Source organism: Zeugodacus cucurbitae, chromosome 2 (genome assembly GCF_028554725.1).
Source record: "Zeugodacus cucurbitae isolate PBARC_wt_2022May chromosome 2, idZeuCucr1.2, whole genome shotgun sequence".
Lineage (NCBI taxonomy): Eukaryota > Metazoa > Arthropoda > Insecta > Diptera > Tephritidae > Zeugodacus > Zeugodacus cucurbitae.
The window spans coordinates 43,661,443-43,682,448 of record NC_071667.1 but is presented as its reverse complement, the minus strand read 5'-3'; the positions used below and the strand labels follow the sequence as shown (position 1 = coordinate 43,682,448).

Genomic DNA, 21,006 nt, shown 5'->3' with positions numbered 1-21,006 from the left:
GTGGATACCATAAATAAATAAGAAACACAATATATTAAATGGCAATAAATTTAAAATATTAATTTTTATTATAATTTTTTGTTTACAATTTTTATTTACCATTTGTATTGTACTCTTGAAAAGCGTCGGCCAATGAGATTATTTACCCATCCTATTAGTTTGGAAAGATTTTATCTGAAAAAAGAAGATTGTTATTAAACATTTGTGTTTATTAAAAATTAATTAAATTGCATAACTTACTCCACGCTGTTCTCCACTTCCTAATGAGAATTTCAATATGATTGTCATTTTTGACCTCTAACTATAAAGAAGTATATATATTTAAATCGTATTAATGAATTCACATATGTATAATATAGTATGAATATATATTATATTCACTAAGTTGTAATATTTTTTTTTTTGCGCTTGCAAGCACTCTCAACTTAAACATGTACATAGTTATATGCATTGAGTTTTGTGCCAGAATGATTTAATTCTTACCTCGCAAAGACTTATTTCCTTTCCTACTGCTGCCACGCTTCTCGTCATTTTCACTTTTTTGTTATTTTTGTTATCACAATTTATCCTTTTTTGTTTCTTAATTCTTTATTCACTTTTTTAATAATGAATATGTATATTAAAAAATCAAAACACACAACCGCGACGCGAAGTCAATTGAATAAATCACAAGACTGTTTGGTCGAAAAACTAAAGTTCCAAATTACATAGAAACCGCCGTTTTCTTATTTTTTTAATACAGTGAATCATGGTTTCAATGACCGATATGTAGTCAAAAACAATAATGTCCAATAATTATTCGCAACTTGTACATACTGTACCGGTTGCTCTGCCGTTATTATTCTGCGTTATTTTTGCTAAGATCTCTCAAATGTGCATTCCCACCCTTATTTGTCGCTGATATTTTACTGAGAGTACTTATTGAGAACAACGTACTCTAGATCGCGCTCTCTTCTCTCCCAATCTCGCTTATGTACTATTGCTTCTCTGCATTACCTTGTTGTCGTGAATTCTCTAGTTACTTGTAATATAAGAATTCACTAGTGCAATTCACAAATTCATACCGGCCGTACTGCAGGGTATTGACAGACACTTTCAAAACTCTAATGAGGACATACTTTTCGTTGTCATTTACTTACATACATACATACATATGTACATATGTGTTCACGGACCTTCCACCTCAACCTTGCCCTCTGTTTGGCGCAAAAATCTCTTTATCTCTCTCCCCACATCGCATCATATTTATGCCAATGTTCTCCTCCCCGGTATCCCGTTATACTTATGGTATAACACATGCATATTTATTTGGTGTTCGGTCGTGGACTGGCTCTTTTTATCAACTATTCAGCTTTTTTGTTTTATAGTTAGATTATTGTTATTGTTGTTGCCGGCTTAGCTAACGAACATTGATTAGAAATATTGTACGGCCCAAGTCTACACGAAAAATGAATAGAATTTCATAAAAATGCCGGAGAGCAACAATATACGACAAGTGGCGAGCAAACATTCTGCTTTATTAATACACTCACGTATCGGAGGCCACATACTGGGATTTGCTGATGTACAAAATGTACATCTATCTATTTATGTATGTATGTGTATGTGCATTTGTATCTAAGACTTTACTGACATTGAAATCTCTGCCGTTCGTTGTTGTAAGCATCTAACGAAATATTCTATTCATCGTGCCAGATATTGCGCAAAAGATTGTTGAGTTAGCAAAATTGCCATAAAAGTAACATAAATTTAATGGAAGATTTTTTGTGGGTATTAAATTTGAGCTTTGATAACGTGAATATGGCTCTGTCTATATATGTCTGTCTTTGTGTGTACATTCGAAAGCCAATGCATATATATGAGACAATATAAAGAGGTGGCTTTACAGCACACAGTACATGTGTCAGCATTTTGCTTCTATTTTAATAAGCCTATGAGTTTGCGTTGGCATTCGTTTATAAAACTATATGAGAATTTTGGTGTTAAAAGGGTTCACATTGGGTTCAGAACCATTCCGAGGTTTCTATTCGGAAATAGTATATAAAGAGAAACATATCGGATATATTTGCAAAGGAATGAAAATATGAATTACACTGGTCAACACAAAGAAAAAAATGGTGCAGGGATAGTCTCAACGGTTTTTGACTCTTAGCTTCGACAGAAGGCAGCGATAATCTGCACTAGCGGGCTTGATTTACTTTAACTTACGCATTTGACCTATTTTAATGCACATCGGTAATGCATACAAAAATTGCCGAGTTTTGCTATTGTGAAAGCCGATTGATACAAAAAAGAAGAAGGAAAAGTAAACAAATGATTTATGCTTCCATTTTGCACATTCAATTATGTGCAAATATATTACCAATAACTAATTTTAATGTCTTTAATTAATAAACAGATTTCTCAATCAGGTGCGAAATGCACAAGTCTGCCGTCTATTACTATAAAATTTCTATGCTCATTATCTTTTCTTAATGCCCATTAATTTTGCTCGCCTGTCTCTGGTGTCAATTGATAAAACTAAATTATTTTTTTTTATCCTACGTGTGGTTTCCGATCTACGCTCAGTTTTAAATATTGGTTGTAATCAGTACTTTAATGCGATCGTTTTGCAAATTTATCGGTAAATTTCTGTAAATAAATTTATTCTTACATCATGGCTTCATCGAGAAGAAATTGTCTTAATGAGCCAAATGTGTACCAAGTTTCATTAACATATCTCAATTTTTACTCAAGTTATTGCTTGCATGGACAGACGAACAGAAGGAGAGACGGACGGACGGACATGTGGATTCCAACTCCACTCGTCATGCTGATCATTTATATATACATATATAACACCATATCTAACTCTTTTATTTCTGGGTGACACAAACAACCGTTCGATGAACAAAACTATAATACTCTCTTAGCAACTTTGTTGCGAGAGTATAATAGAAAACCTATAACAGATTTTGTAAAAAGTGCCTACTTTTTTATTTTAAGTCGAAAATTGTGGATACCTCAAATTGTTTGTAAAATGTACTTTTAACAGGTGAGACAGTGGGTCAGCGGCCAAAGAAGCCGTATAAGATTTCAAGTGCCTATGCAATGGAGAGAACAAAAAAATCACTTTGATGAGTGTTACTTCTGTTGTGTTAATTTGCGCGGCGCGACAAAAGGGACCTGCATTTTTGTCATTCGGAAAATTATAATGTTTTTGTTCAGATGTGAAAGGCCTTATTCTCGAAATTGGTCTTCTAAAATATCAGTCAAATGTTATTGCTTGCAAATGACGTCTCTTTGTAGACAGCTTTAAACAGAGTCTGAAATAGAGGTAGGGAAGCAAAATGTCATTAACCCACATTTGGTTTGAAGAAATAAAATTATATTGCCCCTTGCACATAAAATTAGGCCTAATGAAACAATTTGTTAAGGCGCTAGATAAAAATGGACAATGTTTTTCATAAATATCAAGAAAAATGTCTTCTCTAAGCATAGAAAAGTTAAAAGCAGGAATTTTCGATGGTCCACAGATAAGAACATTCATAAGAGATACTGATTTCTTAAGTTCGATGAATGATTTGGAAGGAGCTGCGTGGACTTAGTTTGTTGAAGTTACTAAAAACTTTCTTCGAAATCATAAGTTAAATAACAACTCACTAATTGTTAATTACATGCTAAAGAGCTTCAAGACCTTAGGATTATTATGTCCATCAAAGTGCATTATTTCCACAGTCATCTTATAGCGAAGAGCGAGCGCTGCGGTTTCACCAGGGCTTTAATTGGGATTGTCCTAATTCATCTCATTCACGAAAGTCACGAAAAAGACAATTTTTTGTATGTATGTAATCAGCATACAGTCCTAAGTTAATAAAATAATACAGTTTATTGACACCAAAACTAGTGTTGACCAGTGTTATAGAGGGCCTCGGTTAATTTGTTGATAGATAACATAAAAGCATTAATTTAATAAACTTCTTCACATTGTCTGTAAGTTCTTGGTAAGCCAACCTCTGTACGATTTTTAATTGAACCGAACATTAAATATTTCCATATCCTTAAACAATCCTTTAATAGTCTAATGCTACATTGGACTAATATTATGTGAGAGTGTTTTCCCGTATATGCCAAAGTTTAATGACGACAGTGTTTGAAATCGGTCCACGAAGCACTCCAGTTCGTAAAAGTCTTTCCGGTTATTGAACAAAGATTTTAAATTATTCCAGTTGGTGTTTGCGTTCCTTAGACCAACTACAACCATGCGTCGCCAGGTGGTCTTCCGCAGCTTCTCGTCCCTTTTGGATTCCACCAAAAATTCGGTTTTGCTCACATTTATTTTCAGACCAACTTTACTAGCAGCGATACTAAGTTGGTCTAAGTTCGACTGTAAATTCGATCTTTTGACAGACAGCAAAATTCGTAGAGATTCCAGGGTGCACCACGTTTGCCCGTTAGTTCTTTGTTCAGCACATCGTCAAGAACTATGAGGAACAGCAACGGCGACATAAGACAGCCCTTTTTACACCAGTTTTCGGGTAGATCCGATAATTGTTTATTGAGCAAGACTTTGCATTCAAAACATTTACAGTGGGCTTTGATGCTATTAATAAGCTTTTCTGGAATGCCTCTTGATCGAAAAGAGTTCCAAATACAATTCCGTTCAATGCTATCAAACGCTGTGCTGAAATCTACGAAGCATGCGTGGATGTTAGACTGCCATTCGATGATTTGCTCAAGAATGGTACGTAGCGTAACAATGTCGTCAGCACATGACCTGTTAGTACGGAAACCCGCTTGTTGTTTACGCATTTATATTGTAAATAAAATTAACCCTTTCATGCCCAATGTTGCCTTTAGGCAATATTCTTTAGGCAATATTGTACTTACCGGCTTCTAATTCTCGTTATTTAAATTTTTTTTCCAGCGGTTTTTTTTCAATTATGTAGACTTATGTGTTGTGCAAGCACATACAGTTACATTTTTTTATGAGCTGTACACGTATTCATTCAGTAGGCGTTCTCATTCAGTAGGCGTTCTCCGATTGGAATTGTCAAAATCGGAAATCGCGAAAAAAGTTATACTAAAGTGGTTATACAAAAAGTGTTCAGAAACATAAAAATAACTGTTTTATTTTAAAGCAAAGTGAACTATAGAAATAAGTAAAGATAAGAGAGTTATTTAAAAAAAAATTTCATGAGAAAAGTGTTTAGTTTATTTATAATAATTTAATTTGTGCCTATAAGCAACATCCTGAAACTAATGAACCAAGATACATAGGACTTTAAAATTTTTATCACTTCATATTTGAGTTAAGACTAATATATATCTGTCGTAAAAAAAAAATTTTAGCTCCGTCCATTTTAATTCGGGCATGAGAGGGTTAAAAGACGTATATCATCCAATAAAGAGCAGTGTGAATGTTTTCAGTAATTTTCAGTGAATTTGCGCTAAACTTAATTTTCAAAATTGTACAAGTTAGACTATGACTGTTTCATTATATTTAATATTTGATGCTATATGGAAATTTTTGCTTTGTAATGTACCGAGTGATACGCATTTGATAATGGAAAGCCGCATTTCTGTATTTTTCTATACTAGGGTAAAAAGGAAACAAAAGTTCTAAATTTATTAAAATTTTTGTGAATCCACTTCTGTCCTTTTCCTCTCCCGTAAACATTGTACATTTTAGTATCGGATGATATTTGATGATCGTTTGGCATTTTGCCAATGCTTTGAACAGAAAAATTTGCAGTTTGTTTGATTGGCAATGCCACTTTCTGTCCATGAAATAGATTTATAGTTAGGCAGTATATATCGATAAGAGCACATACACTCACTCATACATACATACATTTGAATATTGTGCTTGTGGGCTCATTCGACTTGATAGGCATTATAAATATTTTGCAACCAACACAATGATATTCATTTATTATTACTTATGCTTTGCGATGTTGTTCATTGGTCGCTTGCTTTTGTGCTCATGCCCAGTACCTTATCAAAGCAATAACGAGCACATAAAGAACTGAATAAAGGAATTTATTGCATTCATTGTCAACAAGGATCGAATAGGGAAGTTGTTGTTGCTGGATAAATGTGTGCATTTCCATTGAGCAAATACTCGAATGCTCACAAGTATGTATGCACAATATATCCAAATATTTTCCAACAGTCAAACAGATGATAAAAATCTAGTTGCCCTACGAGTGAGTCTATCAACCAACTACTACTTGTGCCAATCAAATTCATCCTTGCGCAGCAGTGCGAGGAGCTATCCTATTCGACTATGTGCACAGTCATCTGCTTTTGGAATTCTACACTAGCATATTATTGCCACATAGTCACCGCAGACAGTCGCATCCAAAACGAAAAATCTCGCATGTGGACACGTTTAGAGTTTGCATTCATGTGGCAAATGAGGAAAAATAAGCGGAGCATTGCCGAGTTGTGATGTCGATATCGATTTTATTTACTAATATGCCAGTGCACAGATGCCACGGTTTCAGCTCATGTGAGTTTTTCTGCTTTGTATGTGAAGCATATGTATGCACATATGTGTACCAATGCTTCTGCATACATATGAGCATATGTCTAGTATGTAGTATCTCTTACGACTCAATTTTCACGATTTTCATTTTTTGCATATTTAGCTGAAATTCATGGAAGCACCCACTATGCTGCAAGTGGCTGCATGCCAAGCTTAAACGTATGGTCAGACAATGCGGAAAACAAGAGAAACCGAAATAATTCTAGATTTCTTATTTTTTCCAATAGTATAGGATTTTTCGAAATAGTTTATGCATATAAATAAAAACATAAACATAAAGTAATAATATAAACTCCGCTGCTAGGCGTATATTTAATCAGATCTGGCGTTACATTTTCCACACTACTATAATACATCCAACAATACCGGTAATCCAATAAATTTCAGTTAGATGTCTCTAAACCCTGATTACGTTTTCGCTTTCCATCTATGGCAATATTAACTTATCTTAAATTCCGGTTAATTATTTAAGGGGGTAAATAATACATATAAATATAGTATATACATATAGTATATAGTGGAACTTCCATAACTCGAACTTCTATAACTCGAAGTTCTCCATAACTCGAACTCTTGAAGAGGCTATAGAGTGCAACTTTCATTCAAATTTCCTTCCATAAATCGAACTTTTTGGTCAGGACATAATACAAAATTTTAAATTTAACTACCGAGGCAGAATTTTAAAGAAGTCCCTCTATATTGTACGGAGGCAAACAAAAAATATAATATTACACATATGGATTGCATAAATCATCTAAAAAAGGCATGTGATATAGACGTCAAGAGCCAAACAATAACAAACAGAATTACAGAATACATATTTTAACGCATGTCCATAAAACTTTACGCGAAGTCAATAAATAAAACTAGTTATAAATCTATATTTTACAGCTTTTTGAAAATGTATATGTTTTAATGAAAAAAAAGTTGAACTTCTCTAACTCGAATCACCATAATCCACAAAAAAACTTCGAGTTAGAGAGACTTCGAGTTAAAGAATTTTCATTAACATATATAGATTTATACACTGTTTTATTTAGTTACTTCGCAAAAAATGTTATGGACATACGATAAAAGATGTTTTCTGTTATTTTGTTTGTTGTATTTTACTATTGTTTGGCTCTTGACGTCTGTATCCCATGCCTTGTGTTAGATGGTTTATGCAATTCATAAGTACTACACTATATTATTTGTTCGCCTCCGTACTATAGAGAGGGCTCTTTTAAAATTCTGCCCCGATAGTAAAATTTTAAATTTTGTATTATGCCCTAGTTGAAAAGTTCGATTTATGGAACGAAATTTGTATGAAAGTTGCCTTCTTTTGCCACTCCAAAAGTTCGAGTTATGGAGATCTTCGAGTTATGGAAGTTCGAGTTATGGAAGTTCCACTGTAATTCTTAAAATATGCTGACAAAAATAATTAAGGAAACATATTGAATTTTAGCTAGCAGCCGTCAGATGTTGAATGAATTTGTAAATCAGGGCTGCTTTGATGATTTACTTTGATTTAGTTCTTTTTATACTCTCGCAACCAAAGTTGCCAAAGAGAGTATTATAGTTTTGTCCACATAACGGTTGTTTGTAAGTCCTAAAACTAAACGAGTTAGATATAGGGTTATATATACCAAAGTGATCAGGGTGACGAGTAAAGTTCAAATCCGGATGTCTGTCTGTCCGTCTGTCCGTCTGTCCGTCCGTGCAACCTGTAACGTGAGTAAAAATTGAGATATCTTAATGAAACTTGGAACACGTGTTCCTTGGCACCATAAGAAAACCGTTCGAAGATGGGCGGAATCGGACCACTGCCACGCCCACAAAATGGCGATAACCAAAAACACATAAAGAGCTATAACTAAGCCATAAATAAAGTTATGAAAATAAAATTTGGAACATAGGATCGCATTAGGGAGGGGCATATTTGAATGTAGGTTTTTTGGAAAAGTGGGCGTGACCCCGCCCCCAAATATGTTTTTTGTATATATCTTGCAAACCAATAAAGCTATATAAACCAAACTTTCTGCAGTCGTTTCTTTTAGCCGTTTCCTTATACAGTCCAGAAATGAAAGAAATCTGATAATAACCGCGCCCACCTCCCATACAAAGGTTAGGTTGAAAATTACTAAAAGTGCGTTAACTCACTAACGAGAAACGTCAGAAACACAAATGATAGCAGAAGGAAGTTGCACTCAGATCTTTTTACAAAATGGAAAATGGGCGTGGCATCGCCCACTTATGTTTCAAAAACCATATCTCAGGAACTACTCGACAGATTTCAATGAAATATTTTATTGACACTTGTGAAAAATTTGTCGAAAACGGACTATAACTGTTCAAGGCCCCAGATATCGAACATGTTGAACTCAGCGCCTAAGGTTAAATTTTAACCGAAAATATGGGTAAATCTCTAAACTAATTTAATGTAATTCAGAGGAAATTGTTTTCTTCCAATAGTGTGTCTCTGTTCCAAAAATTATTAAAATCGGGTCACAACATCTCCTAGCTCCCATCTACATAATTATAGGTTTTTCAAAAATATCATCCCCTAGCTCCCATATATGTAGCTAATTATAGGTTTTTCAAAAATTCGTTGGGCTTTATTACGCATATATGTATTGGTTAATATGTGATATATCTTAGCAAAATTAAGTGAGCGTATAGTATTGGATATAGTGTACCTTGCTGGTGAAATTTAATGAAATCGGTTCAGGAATTACCTCAGCCCTCATATCTATATATGACGATTTTCGTTATTCTATTAAACTTTATGCCGAATTTATGGGTAAATTTGTGCGTTATCTTAATAAAATTTCTTCAATAAATTGCGAGAGTATAATATGTTCGGTTGCACCTGAACTTAGCCTCTCCTTACTTGTTAATAATTTGTTATAAAATTAAAATAAAATATTCATTAAATATCGATGAAAACATAAATTGTGAATGTTTAAACTAATTAGAATTTGATATAAACAATAATAAACGGGCTTATGTACATATGTGCATATATCAATTATTGGTTGTTTTGAATTGAATTTTTACTGTCATTCATTTACTTCAGTTTAAAAGATCTTGAATAACAATTTATTCAATATTATATTGATTAATTTTTAAGATGTAATACGACGTAATTGCCAAAAACAGCACTAGGATGTCATTCTGCTAATTTCTGCTAGTTTTGCGTTTCTTTACTTTTGCTAGCTGTGAGAGTAGCTTGCCATTTTTGACATTTTCCTCTCCCAAAAAGCCTGCAGCTGCCAGCAGTAAATATACAGTATATTTGTATATTTGGTGCGATCTGAAAGGTTTGCTATATTATGAGTTAATTGAACTACAAGAACCTCAACAAAAGGTAGCCTTAAAAGTTCGTCTAAATCGTTTCAATAGCTACGAGCCTTCGATTGTCACGCTTAGTAGTTTAGGGATTATCCTTGGCCTGGCCCGAAGAAATCTCTTTGCAGGAAGAAATCTTTTAGCACCTTTCTACCACTTAATATATTGAAGGTTCACCAAATACAGATTATTTTAACGAAGTCTCAATATTAGAAAAACATGCTCATATCTGTATTTTCTATAGCGCTTAAATTTTCAGTTAATACAGTTATTAATGTTTACACATAAAATGATTCATTTGAACTTAAATGAGTCTTTGCAATAATGATCTTAGGCAACTAATTAATTCAATTTAAAGAATTATGTTTTTACTCACTAAGATTAATTAATTTCCGTTATAATCTGACATCAAATCCTTTTAGTCAATCTAATTTTCACACAAATTTGCGATAATTAAAAACGTGGCAACGCATTAATAAGATAATGATTAACTTCACGCACAATGCACCCATATGCCGCTGCCAAGTGAAGTGTACATTTTGCCGATAACAACAAAAACATTCATACACTCACATACCGCACACAAGTGATGGTACATATACATACATATGTATATTCATACATATGTACTTATATTGTAAATTAGTGCAAAGCTCATTATTTGTCGGACCAAGCGGCAGACAATTGTTTATTGCCATGTGTGAGTGCTTGCTTGCCATGTGTGAGTGTGTGTGTGTGTGTGTCGTTATGTAGATAATGCACATCTCCTCGGAACTGCGGCTTTAAGCAAATACATAGAGCAGAAATGCATATTTCATGACAACAGAGATTGTGCGTGCGTGTGTATTGGTGGTGCTCATAATTTATTGCTGCTGAATGCTATTATGGTTTTAGCTTTATTGTGCATGTGCATAGCATGCGTGTATATATATAATAGCAAACAAAAACAGTGAGCTACTCCACAGCCAAACGCATTCACAGTGTGCGTGTGTGTGTGTGCCTATTTAAGTAAACTAATTGCGAATTTCGCATTATTTGCATTGCATTTGCGCTTACTCGTACAAGTGTATGTATGTATGTGTGTGTCTAAGCAATGTGTGTTTGATAATCTGCTGGGGACACATAGAAACATGCATAAATTATTGATATGCGCACTCTAGCAATGAATGTAAATTAGTAAAATGCCTTGCGCCTAAATTTATGCAACTAAACAAATGTTGGATGACAACCGATGGGCTGTAGCGCTAAGTCAACTTGACATTTATCATTTACGCTCGTCTCCTTTGTTTCCAATAAATATAATTTCAACTAAGCCTTTGTCCTAGAAGACAATATCGCATGTAGTTGATGAAATTATTAACGTGTTATCTTAAATACAATTAGTAGAATATTTTCGGTACAATGGAATATTAATTAAAACACAGATAACAAATTCAACGGAATCAAGCTTCCAAAATTTTAACAGAAATATTGTTGATTTCCTTGATTACAAAGAAATCACTGTCTAATGTAAATCCCAAATAGATACTAAAAAATCCTTAACTTCTAATTTAATCATTGAATAATATGGAACACCTTTCATTGGCAAAGGGTGGTACCCTTCTTTTTGAAAATGTTTCCAAATTTTGACTGCTCTGAGGAGGTAATGCTCCGTTATCACCGTAAATACATAGTATGATTACTAACGAGGGATGTTGAAAATCTCTATTTTCTTTTTATACTCTCGCAACAAAGTTGCTAGCAACAAAGTTGCTAGAGAGTATTATAGTTTTGTTCACATAACGGTTGTTTGTAACACCCAAAACTAAACGAGTTAGATATAGGGTTATACATACCAAAGTGATCAGGGTGAAGAGTGGAGTTCAAATCCGAATATCTGTCTGTCTGTCCGTCCGCCCGTCCGTCCGCCTGTGCAAGCTGTAACTTGAGTAAAAATTAAGATATCTTGATGAAACTTGGCACACTTATTTCTTGGCACCATAGGAAGGTTGCTTTCGAAAATGAGCAAAATAAGACCATTGCCACGCCCACAAAATGGCGAAAACCGAAAACACATAAAGTGTCATAACTAAGCCATAAATAAAGTTATAAAAGTAAAATTTAGAATAAGGGATCGCATTAGGAAGGGGCATATTTGGGTGTAGTTTTTTTGGGGAAGTGGGCGTGGCTATATAAACCAAACTTTCTGCAGTCGTTTTTTTAGCCACTTCTTAATACAGTGCAAAAATGAAAGAAATCGGGTAATAACCACGCCCACCTCACATACAAAGGTTCGGTTGAAAATGACTAAAAGTGGGTTCACTTTCTAACGAAAAACGTCAGAAAAACTAAATTTCACATAAGAAATGGCAGATGGAAGCTGCTCTCAGTTATTTTTTCAAAATGGAAAATGGGCGAGGCGTCGCCCACTTATGGGTCAAAAACCATATCTCAGGAACTACTCGACCGATTTCAATGAAACTTGGTTTGTAATAGTTTCCTTACATCCCAATCATATGTTGTGAAAATAGGCCAAATCGCTTCACAACCACGCCTACGATCTATATACCAGAACTTTGAAGACGATCTGAATCGTTTATTTCACAATATATAAAGTAAGCACTAGTGAAGATATCGGTGCAGAAATTTGCACAAATATTATGTTTATAGTGTGGCAGCCCCATTCTAAAAATCGCCGAAATCGAACCATAGGTTTTTAAGGCCCCATATATCGAACACGAGGACCTCGGTGCTTCTAACCTAATATTATGGTTTCCAACTTTATACAATATATATGACCAATATGCGGGTCAAATTGTGTATTATATAATATAAATAAAGTTAAATAAATAAATTGCGAGAGTATAAAATGTTCGGTTACACCCGAACTTAGCCCTTCCTTACTTGTTAAATGTTAAGATAACGAACAATTTCGGAATATATTCTTAGTTGTCCATGAAAATGACAAGTTGACTACCTGAGTCATCGAAATGCTTTAACTGTTGTGGAAGATTGATTAACATTTGGAAACTTGTGAATAAATGATATGTCCGAATAGTTTCTTAGATAGTTTTAGGATCCTCCAAGTTGTTTTGAGGATTTTTTGGATGTTTTCTTCGGTTCGTAATTAATCAAAATCCTAACTGCTTGGTACTCATAAAATTAATTACTCAAGCTAGGCTGCCTCATCCGTCATATTGCATTCTGAAACTCTAACCCAAAAAATAGACTCTAGTCTCGCCAAAAAATAGTGGAAATAGTACATTAACAATTTCTTTGTAATTTTTTTTGCCAAATTACATTCGATAATGCTTTTGCTCACGAGCCAATTGTCCGAGTTTTGAAGTTTATACCCGTCTCTTTTAAAGATAAGGTCTAACAACAAAACATAATAATTAATTAAATTAGCAGTGTACTCTCAAAGATATATCCGATTACAATATACTACTTCTTCAGCGTGGGATGTATTTAAATAATTGTTTTAATTTTAATTATGGGAATATTTTTTATATATTTAGATGTTTTGTTAAACCTTCTAATACCTTTTAACCGGTTTTTTATCTTACAGGTCCGCCATATGTGCGCGCCATTGGCCCTATAAAAGCCGTCGCCGGCGAAGATATAATTGTTCATTGTCCATTTTCCGGTTATCCAATAGAGCAAATTAGATGGGAAAAAGGACATCAGGAATTGACATCAAGTAAGACAAATTGTCGTCGAACGTGCACATTTTCATGTTCTACAACCATATATAGCAGACACATACATGTGTGTGCACATTAAAAATTGTAGAACTGATACTCACATGAAAGAGAGAGAGGCGGCGCACAATCACCAAAGCGCAACTAACAAAGTGCAGTGAAACACACTAAAAACGCAGAGAAGGCGACAGCGTGGAGTATTAAAGCGGAGCAATAACGCATTAACGCTTTCGCAATCTCATTTTTGCCTTTGTTGGTTCAGCATATCGTCCCCCCGTGCCTTTGTTTCCAATACTGCTGTCCGTTTGTTTAGGATTTTGCCAGTGAATGCAGTTTCCAATGTGATACTTTTAGCACTCACTGCCATAACTTTACGTGCGCTTTAGATTTATTTTTTTGATTTTTTTCACTCCACTTTATTTGTCAGTTCCAGTTTTGCACTTACTGTTTGCATTCCCACCGTTCATGTGCACTCATACATTTGCTTTCTGCTTTACCGGTGCTTTATTGTACTCCTTTTTCTATTTGCAGACTCACATTACTCGCTGTCACCGGTGCTACAGGGCGGCTATCTTGTCATCAAGGATGTCGAACCGACCCGTGATCAGGGCATGTACACATGCATTGTTCGGAGCCGGGCCGGCGAGGAGGCGCGACGCGATATGCAACTGAATGTAAATAGTAAGTAGAGAGAATATTGCGCTGGGTGGGGATTAGGAGAAGCGATGGAACAATGTGAGCGTATAAGTAATATAATTTGTATTAATGTGGACACCGTTCTTGATAGAGTTTAAAGAGAAAATAATGTGATATCTTAAACAGCCATAACGTATACCATCAATTATATAGAAATAGAAAAGTTGGGGGAGTTCGTTTGATTCACCACGCATGGCGAATCCGAGACTTACATGATATTCAACAACTCAAAAAGTTTGATGAGTGCAATCTCCGAGATGTAATCGAGAAAATCGTGCCCGATTGTTCCGATTCTTTTCCTGTACAAAGCTTTGCATTATCATAGAAGATATACAACAGTCTCTTCTTCTTTTACTTCTTAGCAGCTCCTATAGTAGTCATTGTTTGGTATCCCCAGTCTGTCGGCGTGACCTGTTAACACTCCTACTAGAGTTCTTGTGTTCTCCGGGCCTCCGCCCAATATATGACCTGTTTATCAATTAGGTGTCTACAAGTGGCCAACGACGTGTACTAATCAATTAAGCACCACAAAAGATTAGTGCTTGTGGTTCAAAATTATCCAAATTATGCGAGATAATTAACATTGCATCTGAGAGCATTTTTAATTCATTAAAATTATAATGAATCTATTGTGTCCTTATTAGCTTATTTTGCTTATTAGCTTTTTATTACTTTAGTATATAACCATCTCTTTTCTGTGACTCTTAATGGCAATTTTGAAATTAAGTCTAAGTTAGAGCAAAGGATATTTTCACCAAGTCCCAACAGATTATTTAACAGGAGGAAGGACGGGCGTAATCCCGAAATCAATTCATGCATTCATCTTGCTATCGTCTTTAGGAAGTGTGGGAGAAGAAGTATGCTACATTATTCTCTATTTTACTGGTAAAGACGGAGTATGAAAGTGTGGTAACCCTGTGTAGCCAACCTTGAAATGCTTTGGATTTTAGCTCTAAACATTTTTCCTTCACAGTTATTGCACTGTCAAAATAACTTTTAACTTTTTCTCCAACTTACTACGTTTTTTACCGCACAGGTCCCCCAGTGATTGAAGCCTTCAAGTTCCCCAAGAATCTGCAAGAAGGAGGACGCGCTCAAATAACTTGTGCCGTTTCATCTGGTGATATGCCAATCTATTTCAGTTGGAAGAAGGATGACATGTCCATAACGACAAGTTTGCAGGTGAGTTGATCAATCCCAAAGTCCATGAGCTTCAGCAAGCAAGTCATACACATGCTTGTACATATCGTAAAGTACAGCGAGTAGCAAGGAAGACGTAAAGACTTTTAGATGTGACTGCAGTAAGTTGAAAAGAGTTAGTTAAAAACTTATTTACTATAGGGCAAAGAAGCGAAAATGTGCTTACTGTTTGTATGGCAGTATGTACATATATCGTTGTGAGGATGTGCTTGCTGCAACGGTTTCGAAACAAAGTGTCAAAGTTGTTTTTAGCGTTAAATTAACTAACAAGAATACCAAGCGTCATCAAGAACACTGACTATCCTAAGGATTCCACCAAACACTCATACATACTAACATACAAACATGTCTGGCGAAGCTTCATGATATAAAAATTGTCTCTCTTTCCTTTCTCTTTGGCGGTATCGTATATTTACTTGACGTTTCAATTTTGTTCTATACTTTCGATGTGTTATTTTTGGTCTACAAATTCGCAGATTACCGAGAAAAAGGAGGAATTCTATTCGCTACTTGTGTTCAAGGATATCAGCGCAAGGCACAGCGGTAAATACACCTGTTATGCGAGCAATGCGGCAGCCAAGGTGAACTACACTGCCGAATTGCAAGTGCGAGGTAAGTAGCGCTGTGAGCATTGGTTGCGGAACGCATGTGTACTTCCGTGAGTTTCCTAAAAATAAAAATTAGAGCCAAAATACTCACAAGCGAATTTGATTGGTTTAATGCTTTTGTGCCCTTGCGATTAAAAGCTAGTTAAACTGAGATCAAATTTGTAATAACTTAATACATTTGATTGGCACAATAGCACGGAATTTATTTGATTTGCTTCGATTCGAAACATTACATAATCCATATGAGAGCTCATACTTATACAGTTTTTAATATTGCACCATTCCTAATATTTATCAATCCTCTTCAAGTAGGAACAAACAATGGCTTTCACAAGAAAAAAACAATAACATTAATCGAGTAATAGGCTCGTTGAAGCTAAGTATGTTAAAAATTAATAAAATGCATAAACTCGAGTGCCAACAGGTATCGAAACGTATTCCAAGCAGATTAGAATTTGTTCTTCGAAAGAATGATTTTGTCTAAAAGTATAAGTAATTATGCACGACACACAATTAACCAATTTTGGTTATAACTATTAAACATTGCTATTGGTCATATGAAATTCTTCTAGTCCCTTTCCAAAACTATTTTTTTGTCTAGCTTTATCGAGGGTAGAGCTTGCTATTTTTGATCAATAGAGGAATCTTATTTATGATTCATTCAATATTTACAAATTAAATACCAGTTTGTTCCAAAGGTTTGTTCGCCAACAGAACCCTTACCACATTTTGAAAGAATTTAAAGATCCAGTGCTACACTATTACGACCGCGATTTGTTTTCTTTTCTCTGCGATGTTGCAAGTCTCATTGAAATAAATCACACTCGCGTTTTCGTTAAATTAACTTGAAATGAGCGACTGTGAAAGAATCCGTAATCGAGTATCCAAAAGTAAACGTGTTTAAGTCCACCTAACTTCCATAGAAAAATTCCTAAGCGTGTTGGTGTGTCCTACACCAAGTCGAACAACCAACCTTTAGCCTTTCCAATGCACAGAGACGCATTTCTGTTAATTTTGTTGTTTACTTTTCGTCTTTGTATATTTGCTGCTTTCCGGCTTACACAACATGGATGTTGCTCCTCATCATCACATCCAACAACACATACATAATTCGCCACGTTCGTTATCGCATTTCCGGCGCGCACGCTGATTTCACTTACTTCGCTGCTTCTGCTGTGCTCATATGTGCGTGGGTGTGTGCGGGACACGTGTTTAGTTGCGCCACGCTGGGCGCTGGAGCCAATGGACACGGCCATCATGCTTGGCAATACAATATCGATAAATTGCGAGGCGGAAGGATATCCGATTCCAACTATTACCTGGTTCAAAGGGCAGGGTGAGTAGTGCATAGAACTGAACTATCTATAAAGGGATAAAGAAACAGCTACAGTAAGAGAGATTTGAAAAAGTAGTAGGTTTATATCAACGTGATAGCATGCCGTTATGTGTACACAGTTCGCAGTATGCTAGTCTCTTGCGGCTGTCTGCTGCGAATCGGTTAGCAGGTTCGGTGAAAAAATCGAATGAAATGAAAAAATTCTCAGTGCAAGTAAAAGGAGCGTACGCGACGGTAGTAAACTTAATCCTGAAATGCGAGTTCATTAAAGTTTTATAGACAACGACTTTGAGTTCGTAAGTTCAATTGGAGTCGGGCTCATTTGGGGTGGTTGCCGACTCGGCAAAAGCACATTAAAAGGATAAAGCCGCAGAAAAAATACAACGGAAATGTAAGTAAATGAGGGGGAAAAACACAAAAACACATAAATGTTGGCGAAAGAGAATGTTGAGAAAAGCAAATAAATTAATGTCAGGAATGTTAGAATATTAATTAAGCCATTTCAACATTGATGGGCAATTATACGCTCTGCAGCTGGTGCTGCTTGCTAAAATCCAGAATGCATAAAATGAGCAAATAAGCTCTATCGTCAGACAATATACAGGGGTACATAGAAATACCTATTTATTCAGTATTAAAGTTAATTCAAACTTTTTCTGCAGGCAAAATGTCGCAAGACTTTAAGCCACTCAGCATGCGAAACAATTCGCTGGTTCTTAATCTAGCCACGGACATTGATGAGGGCTACTACATGTGTCAGGCAACAAATGACATTGGCGCCGGCCTCAAGAAAATCATACGCATCAACGTGAACGGTAAGCTAAAGTTTACGCGAATTTGTAAGTCAATTATTTACCATCAATTTATCTACCTCTGCTCGTGTCGTGTTTCGACAATTCATAACTGTTTGTTTTAGAACCCGCCCGTTTCGAGCAAGCGGCACGCAACGTTTCATCGCGTCGCAATGACCCTGTTAGTCTCGATTGCCAGGCGAAAGGCGACGAACCCATTGCGATTTCTTGGACACACAACAACGGCCGCATTGACCTGAACAATTTCCGTTTTAGCATTGCGGAAATGAAAACGGATAAGGGCGTCGATTCACAGCTGACCATTGCCCGTTCGGATCGTCACGATTCGGGCATTTACCGTTGCATTGCAGAGAACCCGTATGGACGCGCTGAACTCGTCATCTTTCTGGCTGTTCAAGAACGTCCCGACACGCCATCTGTACTGGAGGTCTTTGAGGTGGGCTCACGCACCGTTAAACTGTCGTGGCGGCGTCCATTCGATGGCAATTCACCAGTGCTCAGCTATCTCGTGCAATATCAGCCATTGAAGTATCTGCAATCACATGCAGCACTTGGCATAGCGGGCGGTGATTGGAGTGGTCCAAACATAATCAATGTCACTCTACCATCGACGAGTATTAGCCGTAGGTGAGTCGTTCATATCCAGTCAATGGATGCATATATGTGTGTATATATGCATTAAATTGCTCCTACAAGCTTTATTTGTTTATCTTGATAGTTGATGTGGTTTTTCATCGCTATTGTTGTTGTTCCTTTGTATTGACAGCTACGACACAGATTTGCGGGAGAGTGCCATTGTTGCAGGCCTGACACCGGCAACCACATTTCTCATCCGCATGCAGGCAATCAACGAAATCGAGCGAAGCCCATTCACCGATCCCATTGTGCTGAAAACGCAGGAAGAGGCTCCAACCGAAGCGCCATCGAATGTGCAGGTGCAGACTGGTGGCGAAAGCGAATTGATTGTGACATGGCAGGTTAGTGATAATGCACTAGTTGCATGGATTCTCCTATGCGTAACAAATGGCTTGGACAAAGACATATTAAATATGATATGATATTATATATTCTTACTAGCTGACCCGGCGAACTTCGCCCCGCCCAATTTTTATTTGAAATAGTTAAAACGCTTTTTGAACTCTGTTCAAGGCCATTTATTTGTATGGAATGTTAATATATTCAGGGAATAACGTCTCTGATCAATTTAAATATTTTTGGCGAAGTTCGTTCTTTGTTTTGTTGTGTAGCGTGTAAACAAATAAAGAAGATGGCTCTCCAACACGCTAACATGACACATACATACCTATGTATGTACATATGAAACTGTAAAATTTTGAACTTAAACGAATGAGATTTTGAACTTAATCTCAGAATGAACATTTCCTCACTTTTAGATTTGCTGTGTTGTAGTAAACTATTCACTACAGTGAAATTATTATTTATGAATAAAGACGGAAACCTTAGTACATATCTGGTATAAAAATCCACGGGATTGAGATTTGAACTTGAGGTCCAAATTTTTAAAATTATTGATGAAAATTTTCGTAGAGTTGATAATAAGCACAAATTTTCATAAAATAGTTCATTTTTGATTTTATATTCAAGTTTTTAACAAATAAGTTAATTACAAAATTGTTAGTTGATAACATGTAACATTTAATTTGGGAGGATTAAGCAATGCTTAAATGACAGCTGATTTTTGTTTTGAATTTTCAGCGACATCTTTCGTAGCGTAGGGCAAGTGTCCGTTCGTTTGCACTCAATAACAGCTTATACTTTTCCTTCAGTTCCCATAGGTGCTCCGACTCGCTAGTGATGAAATTTGGGGTTCTTTTGTTGTTTTCATCAATTTTTGATATAATTTTCCTCGCAAATTTATGTATTGTCTGTTATAATTTAAATATTTCAAACATATTTTTATGAATGACATTTGTAAAACATATGTTGCCCATAACGTTGCCATATATCATAATAGAATTTTATAGAAATTAAGCATTGACTGTGAAACGCAAAGGACTACTCAGTTTGTAACAATACTTAGCTAAGATTTTATTTAGGCACAACTTAAGTATGGACTGTGAAACCGGGCATTAGCCATACAAAATTCTATACCTAAATGCAAATAAATGACATTTTTTTTTGCATTTAGGAAATACATGCAGAAATCAACGCTGCGATTTCCTAAATTCCTCTGAAATCTCCCAAATTTGAGGAAGATTTACTGGAAAAGAGTGGCAGCATTGCTTATTTGTCTGACCATACATACATATGTACATAACTTTATTTATTTCACGGATTGTATGTGATTTTTTCTTAAATTTAGAATATTGGAAGTCATAGATTCGTATAACTTTACCACAAATAATATAAACTTCAAACAACCCATTTTCATTTAATGTTTTTAGCAAGTGGCAGCTTTTGTTATGACAGCTTAAATCCATGAAAATTTAGAAAGAAATGTAGCGCCATCTACTGTAACAGACCGCACTTAGCGCCACCAACTGGTGGATAGCTCTTTGCTAATAATAAACAAATAATTTGCAATAAATAAATAATGCGACTATAAGGAGAGTTATAAACTATCCTATCTTTATGTGTTAAAAATTTCATTAAAATCGGTTCAGTAGTTTAGGAGTCCATCGAAAACAAACAACGTGACACGTGATTTTTATATATTAAGATAAGTGAAATTTTAGATATCAGAGGTTACTTTTAGTTATTGGTTTTTTCCACTTTGCTCACAGTATTTACGGCTTTTCGGTCGTTAAATCAAAATTCATACACTTATAGAACTCAAACGATATCATAAATATTGGCA

The 21,006-nt window shown here is 35.5% G+C and overlaps 1 protein-coding gene and 1 long non-coding RNA gene across 5 annotated transcripts in view; one reads left to right on the top strand and one right to left on the bottom strand.

Moving 5' to 3' along the window:
• The window catches only part of LOC105218613 (cell adhesion molecule Dscam2), a 122,959-nt gene that overhangs the window by 82,006 nt on the left and 19,947 nt on the right, over window positions 1–21,006 (top strand). For all 4 annotated transcript variants that reach the window (XM_054233163.1, XM_054233161.1, XM_054233167.1 and 1 more), the window contains exons 13-20: window positions 13,404–13,535; window positions 14,068–14,217; window positions 15,269–15,414; window positions 15,909–16,044; window positions 17,257–17,376; window positions 18,039–18,191; window positions 18,293–18,815; window positions 18,955–19,165. In XM_054233163.1, the coding sequence (XP_054089138.1) occupies window positions 13,404–13,535; window positions 14,068–14,217; window positions 15,269–15,414; window positions 15,909–16,044; window positions 17,257–17,376; window positions 18,039–18,191; window positions 18,293–18,815; window positions 18,955–19,165 (1,571 nt within the window). The remainder of the gene's footprint in view (window positions 1–13,403; window positions 13,536–14,067; window positions 14,218–15,268; window positions 15,415–15,908; window positions 16,045–17,256; window positions 17,377–18,038; window positions 18,192–18,292; window positions 18,816–18,954; window positions 19,166–21,006) is intronic.
• Window positions 35–1,067, bottom strand: LOC128922497 (uncharacterized). Its single transcript, XR_008471715.1, has 3 exons — window positions 484–1,067; window positions 241–301; window positions 35–174 (listed from the first exon to the last, which is right to left on the bottom strand). It is a non-coding gene; the product is annotated as an uncharacterized LOC128922497 (long non-coding RNA).